The sequence below is a fragment of the Panonychus citri genome, unplaced genomic scaffold, assembly GCF_014898815.1.
Source record: "Panonychus citri isolate SS breed McGregor unplaced genomic scaffold, ASM1489881v1 Contig00139, whole genome shotgun sequence".
NCBI lineage: Eukaryota > Metazoa > Arthropoda > Arachnida > Trombidiformes > Tetranychidae > Panonychus > Panonychus citri.
The window spans coordinates 2,376,645-2,387,797 of record NW_026515544.1 but is presented as its reverse complement, the minus strand read 5'-3'; the positions used below and the strand labels follow the sequence as shown (position 1 = coordinate 2,387,797).

Sequence of the window (11,153 nt, the reverse complement as noted above, 5' to 3'; positions counted from 1 at the left end):
AAGGGAGGAGTCTTAATTTTTGGTGGATGAGAGGAAGAGAGAGAAAAGGAAAGAAAGAGGGAAAATGGCGGAGGAAGAAAGAGAGAGGGAGAGCGGGAGAGAGAGAGAGAGATTCAAGTTTTCTGTTTATTTTTTTCTCTCTCCATCTCCCTCTCTCTTTTTTCTTCCAATTTTCTCATTCACTGTCTGCCTTTCAGTTGCTCAGAAAAGGTGAACATTATTATTGTTTATTATTTACTGTGAGTTCTATTTATTTGAAATTAGGTGAAATTGTCGATTGTGTAAAGTGTTTTCGGTGCCTTTCGATCCACATGTGAGATTACCAATGATTGGAAAGGAATTAATCAATTAATCAATCTTCTCACTGGATAATATTGGATTTATTTGCCAAAAGCAGAAAGGAATTGGTGATGATGATGATTAGAAAGATGAGAAAAAAAGAGAAGAAAATTTCTCTCTTGCTAATGGAATTCATTAGGAAGAAAACAAAAGGTGAGTTTCGTTTTTTTTCTTCCTTCTCTCTCTCTCTTTCTCTGTCTTAATCCGATCATTTTACAATCATGATTAGTTAATTTTTTGTTTTCTTTAACTGATTAAAGTAAATTTATCAATCAACCAATAGATTTTTCCACCGTCGATAATCAGTTGCATCTCTCCTATGATTAGGTTACGAAAACGTTGTTTAATGTTTAGGTTTATCATTTGTAATTAAAGATTATTGTTGACTAATTATGATGATATAATTAGATACGACTTTTAATTGGTGTTTGTTTACAATTAATGATGATACTAATTAATCTCTCTTCCTCTTTTTATGTTTGTATTTACAGCTTATCAGGTAACAACGGATGATGACGATGAATATGTTAGTTGGGGATCTGATTTCGATGAATCTTGTTCAGACGATGGTACCGATGGATTGAGTGCTAGAGCCAATGGAAACTGTGATAACGATGATTACGATTTAAACGACGACGATGACGATGAAGAAGATGAGGATGATGATGAAGATGAAGAGAATGACCGTTTAAATGGGAAATGTGAAAGTTATTCATTAAATGGTAAAAGCGACTGTAGGTCATCTCATCAGCTGAAAAATCGGGTTAATGAGAATGTGGAAAAAAGTGAAAATATTATCCATGGATCAGCAATAACATATGATAACACATATGAGGCCATTTCGGAGACACCATCAACATCTAGTTACGGTGGTTCCTCTGAGAACAGTTCAACGTGTTTCTATGAAATACCTCCTGAACGTCGTCGAGGATCAAGTGCAAGTGATAAATCATCTTCCGGTATTGGAGGTATGAATGGTTCGACACGGTCAAACAGTGGCGATGACCGAAGTGACCTTAGCTCATTACACTTTGATGGTTACTCGTTAGATGAAAAGAAGCGAAACTCTCATGATAACGATTCTGATCTAAATCATCATCATTATCGTGATTCTCATAATCATCATCACCAGTGTCACCACAATAACAATAATCATCATCATCATCATCATCATAGTCCACATCAACTTTCAGTTGAAGTGACCAAAGAATATATCATGAGAGAATTAAACCGGAAGAAGCGAAAACTTCTTAACGGATGTGAAGCATCTTCAGAAACCTCTTCAGGTCAATGTTCAGTGCCAAGTCCAAAACCCCGAACCCGACCTTTAGTTAAACCAGCGATCCCACCTAAGCCTAACATGTAAGTCTTATAACCTTTACACTTTTGTTTAGTTTCAAGTGTCAACCTTTTTTTTGTGTATAACAATTGATTTAGTTGATTGATTGATTGGTCATCAATGACAATTTATATATACTCTTAGAATCAAGTTCATGAACCATTGAATCAAATTAAATTAAAATTAAATTACATCTCAAGTAAACAATCAAACAGAGAGATAGAGAAACAATCAAACAATTGGTTGAAAACACCAACTGAGTGTTTATGTTGATTATGATTTTTCATTGAACGATATTTAATTGTATAAATTATTATATTTCTTTTACTAACATGATTAAATATTAATCAAATTGATCATCACGAGCTTACAATTTAACTAAATTATATTTGTTTATCTTACCAACCCAACTAATCAATCCAATTATATTCAATCAAATTTACGATTATCATGATTACAATTATTATTCATTTACTATTACATTTCAATAATTGATAGTTCTAGTTGATGATAATTTAATTTCTCACCTAAACAATTAATTTGTAAACATTTAATCAGGAAGTTGATTTGTATTGATTGTTTGACCACAAACCCTTTTTCTTACTCTCCTTAAATCATTACAATTATTCAATTTTTCATTAATATTTAACTTCCTCGTAACCTCAAGTTATTTGATAATTGATAATAACCTTATCACCATCATTAACCTGAACAATTAAAATTATCAATAATAATACCTTATTTTGTCATAGTAAATTAATCACAATCAAAAAATTTGCTCTTTTTTTTAATTGCAAGTTGATTAGTGATAATTACTCACCATCATCTAGTATCAATTGGATTTTTACATTCAAATTACATTTGAACGTGTGTTGTTTCAATTTAATAATTAGTTACAATCAAAACTTAATTGTGTTTTTTACTCCAAGTTAATTAGTTTAATCAACTGTTACCTTCATCACTATCATCAAATCAACTATTTTTTTAATTCTTTTCTGATATAATTAGTTTACTCTATTTCCATTACACTGTAACCTTTATATCTCTCTCTCTAGATTTAAAAGTAAGTTGATGATGGAAAGTTAATTGTGATTTGACCATTTTCTAAGTAATCAGTTAATTTATCAATCCATTCAATTGTTGTTCAAGTTAATCTTGACGTGTATGTGTTTGGATCAATTTAAAAGAAGTGGTCAGTTTACATTCAATATCAACCTTGAGCTAATCATCAACCTTAATCTTGAAAATTACTATTTGATTTTTAATTGTTACAATTGAAAGACCATGAGTCCTCCTGTATTGCTTTTAATGGTCATCCGTTTTCATAACATGTTAGATTTAATTTTGATTATATGCTAATCATTTTAATGATGATTATAATGATGATGAATATCTCTCTCTCTCTCTCTCTCTCTCTCTCTCTCTCTCTCTCTCTCTCTCTCTCTCTCTCTGTCTTTCTTACAAATGATTATTATCATCATCATGAAATTCACAAGAATTTGATGAATTGATGATATCCGATTTTCAATTGAAAGGGTCACAAGTGATGAGGTTGATTTAATATCTAAATGTAAATCAACCTTAAAGCTACGGAAATGTTTCATCGTCAACTAATCAACTTTTTACTTCATCCAGTTAACTATTAACAATAATAATCAGCTCTTACAATCAAAAGAATACATATCAAGTATTATCAATGAAGCGACAGTGTAATTCAAATGGAAGAGTAATCATCTTAATTGTTAACAATTTCCATTGATTGTTATTTATTCCAAGTTAAAATTTTGACATGCTAAAAAAGATGTCAATCTAATGTCTTGTTGTATGATTTACTAATTGTAATGATTAATGTACTACTGATAGAGAGAGAGAGAGAGAAACATAATCAAAAAGATTAATGATAAATCAAAGCTCCATTTTTGAGTCTTGAATTGAAACTAAATTAGTTTCGTATATACGATTAGGATTATCATCAACAACATCATCATCATCATTATGTAATGATGATTAAATAAACAATATACAATATAAATTCAAAGTTAATTGCTAAAAATACATCTTGTGGTATCATGCTAATCATAATCACAATCAAGTAAATTAAAAAAATTACATTTCAGATGAAAATGTCATCATCATAATCATTATCATCATTTACCATCATCAGACTAAATTAATATAAAATTTACCATCAGAAAAAAATCTAGATTACAATTTAAATGCTAAATTAAATCACTTTGAATATTATTTTTTTTTTCGTTGATTGTGAATACGAGGCTCTCGTCGTTAACAATTCCCCTTAATTGTAATAGTTAATTGTAGTAATAATTTAAACATCTACAACAAATTTGAAAATGTCCATCATACAAATTAGTTGATTAATATTATTAATCTAATGATGTTTTCCCTTGTTGTTCAAATGATAATCATCATTATAATCATGCATCTAAATGATGTTAATAATATTTTAGATGAATGATAAAGATACGAGAGAGATTATCAGAAAAAATAAGAAAAAAATGATTTAATTTGTATGGATAACGATTTAATCCATACATTGGATAACCTTTACTCGATTTTTTTTTCGTTAACCTAATTTTCTTGTTTAGTTGTTTAATTACTTCGTTAACTATTTTGTTTAGCTGATTGTTTCTGTTACTGTTTTTTTATTGTTGTTGACAGTTTAATTTTTCAATTTACAGTTAACTGTGTATGTTGACTTGTTGTTAGCTGATTATTATCAATCATCATCATCATCTTTTTTATCAACATGATGGTGAGACAATTTTGTTTATTATTTTTTTTCCCTTCGTCTGCATAAAATGAATGTTGATCATGTTCGATGATTAAAACAAATTACAGTTAGAGAGAGACCTGATTATAATGATAATCTTTAATTTTAACAACTTTTTATATTGTATTTAAACATTATTAATGAATTAAATGTGTCATTTCACTCACGATTACACTTTAGGTAAATGATACCGTTGATTATTAGTTTAAATATAAATACAATTTGTTTATAATGTTGTTTTAATTCATAATTTTCATTATCATCTTCATCCGCCGACGTTATTTAATTTTAATTGTTACTTTTTTTTCATTTAATTTCCCCTTTAGATCAAGATAAATTATCAATTACCTTATTTGCTTAATTGTTGTTACATGAACACTAATGTGATTTAATCAGTAATATTTACTATTTTTTCACCATTGTTGATGTTATCAGCTGATATTTTTTTTTCTCATCGTTTATTTATAAATTTGAATTGTTATCTCTCTGTTTACATTTAGAAATTAATTGATAACAAATATTTTTATTGTTTATTTTCTGTAGAGCTCAATTTAATCAATCGAAACCTGGAAGTCCTGGAAATTTAAGGCGAAAGTTACGTCGTAAAATCGTTCGTCCCACCGGGGAACCTCCTCCACCTCCAGTACCGAAATCACCTCCTCCCATATCACCAGCATCATCTAAACTTTCCTTAACTGATCGTCTCGCTGAGTTAACCTTGGACGATTTGAATGAAGTTCTTGGTGTTCAATTATCATCTGAACCGGAAGATAATGGTGATAATGTAGATGGAGATGATGGAGATGGTACTCTATCAAAATCATCAACAACCACCACCACCACCACTAACAACAACAACAACAATACGGATGACAATCTAAATACAACAAATTGCTTAAATCAAAAGGATAGAAAACAATTACAGTCAATTAATAACCACAATTTAACTGGTAGTCAAAACCAGAACCAGGAACATTTTACTGAAAAAATGGGATTGATAAATGATAAGATTAGTAAAAGTAGTAACCAAAGTGAGACGAATGACAATAAATCTGATACCGTTAATAATAATTATGATAACCAATCATCATCACTTGCTGAAATAAATGATATTGTTAATGGTATCATGGATCATGATGATGATGATGACGATTTTGGAGACTATGAAACACCGTTAAACTTTAAAGATCCGATAGGTCAACAGATTAATAATCTTCACAATTTAAGAAGCACCTCAGTTTCCTCCATTAGTGATGGTCACCATAAGCCACCATCACCTTCAACTATCAATGGAAATAGTGGTCATCATCAGTGTACAGGTTCATCAATTGTTTCCTCTTCATCGGGGTCAACATCGTCACCTTTATCATCACCTTCAGGTTGTAATCGAAAGATTTCCCGATCATCGTCTGTAGCTTCAGGTTCATTTCCACCCGATTTGGGTTTCTCAGACTGTACCGGAATATCGCCTTACCCAATCTCACCACCACCTCCATTTGATGATAACTTTTGTTGCTCATGTCGAAAGTTAATGAAAAGTGTTGGATCAACGCCAAATTTAAATGCCATTAAACCCTCTTCATCAAGTCGATCTGAATTGTCCCTTTCACAAGTTACATCAACAACACCTTTATCATCATCATTGTCTTCAACTTCTTCAACTAAGAACCAATCAAATCAACAATCAACAGCCTTTGACAATGATAGTCATAATTCATCATCATCTAATCATCACCACCACCACCACCACCATCACCTTCATCATCATATTCCACACAATCAGCAGCAAAAACAACAACAAAATCAACATTCTTATTTACATTCACATTCAACATCAAACCTTTCACTATTAACCGTTGATCGACCCAAATTACCAAGAAGTAAACCTGATTGTGGTAACACTAATAGCAACAATAGCAATAGTAACAATAATAATAATAAAAGTTGCAGTTATAATAATAATAATTTAACCAGTAACAACAACAACAATAATAATAATACATCAACAGGAATTAGTTTTAAAGCTGAAATTGCAGCTAAATTTGCTGAGAAAGCGGCTTATGCTAAGAAAATAATAAACTCACGGCCTCCATTTAGACCTTTTGAAACAATTTATGCAACCGGAAAATCATTTGGCTTCTCATCATCATCATCATCTAATCAAGCAGGCAAATCATCCTCATCATCAATTTCATCTTCATCTTTAAACATAAATGCTAATAACAATCACAATATCAATCGATCAGGATCAATATCTAATCTTGCTCAAAGACCACTACCACCTTTACCTGATGATGTTATGCCAATTGAAAAGTATTCATGGTTCCATGGGCTTGAACGAGATTCGGCTGCCGCTGTGCTCGAACACCTTGGAACCGATGGATCTTACCTGGTCAGGCCATCCAAACGAGCTGGACAGTCAAATCCTTTGACCCTTAGTATCTTGAATCATGGTAAAGTTTTTCATCTTAACATCCGTCGTCGATCTGATGGACTTTACTGCCTTGGAAAAGAAAAGGATAAAGAAAGGGTAAGATAAACAATTAAATTTTCCATTAAATTATTTCATCTAACAATCAATCAACAATTAACAAAGGAAGAAACAAAAATTGATACTCTCTTACAGTGATAGTTATCATTTTAACGTTTCAATTGATTTAATAATAAACAATATTTGTGAGGCAAAATGAAATGAACTTTTAATGCTCACAAATTTTGAAAGGAAATCAATTGTTAATCATTAATAATGACAAAGGATAATCATGATAATCATCCTTAACAATTGTGATTAAAATCATGATACATTCTATTATTATGATAACAATAGAAATAATAATGTTGAGGATAACGGTGATTTTTAAATACGAGAAAACAAATTCATTTTTGATTAAATGATTATTAAATTGTTACTGTTTTTGTTTGAAATTTTAATTCTTTTTCTTCAATGGAAAAGATTTAATTTTCTATTTTATTGAAAATCGTGTTACCTAAACTAATGTAAATCTAAATTATAGTTTATATTGTATTTTGATTTGTAACGTTGATGAAATAGTTTATCATAATAACAGCAATCAAATATTGATTAAAATCATCAAATTTTAATATAAAAAAATCATATATTTAGATAATGATTAAGAAAGTGAGGTCAACTTGAAGATTTTTTTTCTCTCTCCTTAATCTTGATAATGATATTTGTTATTTTCATGATGATAGTTCAGAAGCAATGAATTTTCAGTGTGTATTTAGTATCAAATTACAACTAATGGGTGTGTTTAGATGTTGATGATGTGAAGATTGAATTGAAATTAAATAAAATGAAATGAACGAAACAAAAATTCAGCAAATGAAAAGGTAATCAGATAGCCGAGTTTATAATTACTGTTTATGTTATTGTGTCTAAAAATTGATGTAACTTTTATATATTAAATTGTATGTTATTTTTATTGTTGATAAAATGTTTCTCTCTCTCTCTCTCTCTCTCTCTCTCTCTCTCTCTCTCTCTCTCTCGGTCTCTCCATCATCATAATCATCCTCATCCTCTCCTCATCATCTTGTATCTTTTTTCCAGGTCAAGCCGTGATTTTTAAGCTCACAAGAAAACTTTTTCCCTTTACCTGTACAATACATGATAACCTTGATCAGACTTTATTATGTTTCTTATTATTATATTAAGATGATGATGATGGTCAGCTAAGGTCAGCAAGAAGAAAAAAAAATACGAAAGTAACTCTTACATTTACTTTTTCATTTCATTCTTGCAAATCATAATCTTCATCTTTTTATCTTCATTACTCACCTTTCTCTCTCTCTCTCTCTCTCTCCCTCCCTGATGCTCGTGCTTTAAAACAATAAGATGGATCATTGAGTCTTTTTTATTATTATCATCATCATCCAGCATAATAATAAACATAATCTTGATTATTTTTTTTACCTTGAGAGAGTGAAAGAAAGCGGTATCATCATCATCTTCAGAAGCATCATTATTATCATGATTATCAGCCTTGACCCAAACAGCCCGACGACCCCCGGTTGAGATGATAGTGAGCCTTTTATCCAGTATAATGAAAGTTAAAATAATCAACTAATTCCGTTGATTAAGTTAATTGTATATTCACTTATTGCCCCTCTAAAGTTGCTGTTTCTGTACTTACGTTTCTCATGGTTAATTTAATTTCTCATATTTTCATCATTCACCCTTTGTCTGTCTCCCCTTTGAATGCAATACAAAGATGATTACTTGATTGTTTGATGTATTAATAATATAATTGATAAATTTCATTTTCTTTCTTCCTTTAATTAACTAATTGTCAGCTGATTATTCTTGGCATCAATCAATGACTCTTAATGTGTGTGTGTGTGTCTGCTTGTAATTGTTGCTGTTGTTTTTAGGCCAATCGTCAGGTTAATAATTTGACAATTACATTGATTGTTTTTTATTATTAAAACTAATTGAATTTATAAATACAATCAATTGCATCCTTATAACAGTAATCACCTCATCTTCATAGTTGATCATTTTATTTTTTGATTGGCCTCAACTTTGCATAATTAAAAAATTGTGATTACCAAGAAATGATGTTAATCATGATTATCATTAAAATCATTCATCTTACTTTTTTTTTCATCTAATTGCTTGATCCATGTTGACATAAGATTGATGGATTAGTATGATGAAGTTTTATAAATGTAACTGTTTCTTACGATAATGATGAAGATGAAGATAAATCTGATCATCACCGTCATCATCATCCTACATCATTAACTGTTGATGATTTTTCATCATTAAATTTTTTTATTTTCCTGACTTCTTATTTTAAAAGACTTAATTACTAATTAATAGTTAAATCATCACAATTAACCGATAATTTTGGATTAATTTCTAATGCATTAACCTGAAAGATGTATAAAAAAACCTTTTAATTCCTGTTCCTCTTTTCACTCATAATAAACTGTCAATTAATTGGTTGATTGACAAAGTATCAATGATATTACTTATCGATGGTGATAATTAAATCGTGGGATGTTAAGTTTAATTGGAAATAAGCTCAATTGATTGCTTTTAATCGTTAAATTTAGACTTACAATCAAATCAAATGTATGTGAGTGTGTGACTCTGTGATTATTGTTATCCTCATCATCACTTTAAAAGAGATAATTTTTTCAGGATAATCATTAAATTAAATCCTTGAGAACGATCAAAATTGTTGATTAACACTTTTTGAATCCTGATTGAGTTTTCTAATCATTTCTTTCACAGTTAATTGCTTTCAATTTTTGAAATTACTTTTTTATCAATTGATAAAAGGATGTGTGTGTATGTATAGATGATGATAGAGATGATAAAGAGATGCCTTGTCTTTTTTTTCAGATTAAGATTTGGATTTAATTTCAATGTATTGTAAAAATTAATTCATTGGACAGAAATTAAGGCAAAAAATTGGGTTTCCACAGTTAATTTATCAACACAATCAAGACTCTCACTGATTGTTGAGATTGATTTTAATGAACGTTGATAGTTTTCATTAAATAAGTTAATTGAAATTCAGGTTATTGGTTAGGTCACTTATTAACGATTAACTTGATTCAATTTGATTGATAAGCAAAACGAAACGATTTTTCATCCACCTTGAAAAGACAATGAAAAAGAGTGAGAGGGAGAAGGAGGGAGAGAGAGAGTAAGGGAGGGAGTTGAGAAAATCAGATCAAATTGTAATTGACTGAAAGTCCAACAATCAACTAAATGATTAAAGAGCAGAAAACTTTTTTAACTTCGATCGTTCTAATCAATGTTTCAATCGTTGTAAACAATTAACTCATTCAAGAGAAAAACAAAAGCTGATTAATTGCAATTGTTTTTGTTTATTAGTTTATTGATTGTTGATTAGTTTTACTAACATTTTTTAATTGTTCCCTCATTCTTAACATATTGTTTTCTCGTTATTATCAAATTCAATAATCGTACTAATCATGATTTCCTTTTATTGAGTTTCGTTTATTATGATGTTCGGGTCATATTATTGATTGAATTGATTATATCACCTCATGATGGTTGATTACTTGATTATTACCAATAACTTGACTGATTTGCTAATTGTTTCTTTTTCTTTCTCCAACTTTTGTATAAACAGACTTTCGCAACTGTGCCTGCATTGATACGCTTCCATCAGAAAGAGCCAATCCTTTTAACAACGAAAGGAGAATCAGCTGGAATTACTAAATTAATGGTCACTCCAATTTCATCCTCATCAACAATTAATCCATCATCATCATCATCACAATTAACAACATCATGAAGCTCAAAATGAAATAATTACAATTGTTTCTCTGCCTTTTTGTATCTTCCTCTTTCTTTTTGATTTTATCTTTTGAAATCTGAATTTTGTCTCTTTTACACCCTACATTTTCACCTACAATCTTCACAGTTATCTAACTCTCTCCTCCCTCCCTCTCTCTCTCTCTCTCTCTCTCTCTCTCTTTCTCTTTCTCTCTCTCTTTGGATAATCAAACTTCCCTAGTCATGAGCTTAATCAATTACAATTAAAGTAATTATTCATCTTTATAAATAATAACAAAATAATAATGAAAATGATGTTAATAATAATAATAACTTTGCCCTTTTAAATTGTATTTATTTTTATTTCTTGGTCAGTTACTCAATTTGTTTCCCTCATTGACCATAACCTT

The 11,153-nt window shown here is 29.9% G+C and overlaps 1 protein-coding gene across 1 annotated transcript; it reads left to right on the top strand.

Annotated features, from left to right (window-relative positions):
* The first annotated feature begins 202 nt into the window (after positions 1-202).
* Positions 203-11,091, top strand: LOC128394196 (GATA zinc finger domain-containing protein 14-like). Its single transcript, XM_053354487.1, has 4 exons — positions 203-492; positions 831-1,701; positions 5,013-6,999; positions 10,598-11,091. Exons 1-4 carry the CDS (start codon positions 411-413, stop codon positions 10,760-10,762), a joined length of 3,105 nt encoding a protein of 1,034 aa, XP_053210462.1. The 5' UTR covers positions 203-410; the 3' UTR covers positions 10,763-11,091.
* The last annotated feature ends 62 nt before the right edge of the window (positions 11,092-11,153 follow it).

What these genes read in the sequence shown, in the direction of transcription:
- LOC128394196 (XM_053354487.1), top strand. Translation starts at nt 411, where the DNA reads ATGATGATGATTAGAAAGATGAGAAAAAAAGAGAAGAAAATTTCTCTC. An exon ending in CATTAGGAAGAAAACAAAAG is followed by an intron (nt 493 to 830) that starts GTGAGTTTCGTT and finishes TTGTATTTACAG; the next exon opens with CTTATCAGGTAACAACGGAT. An exon ending in AAGAAAAGGATAAAGAAAGG is followed by an intron (nt 7,000 to 10,597) that starts GTAAGATAAACA and finishes TTGTATAAACAG; the next exon opens with ACTTTCGCAACTGTGCCTGC.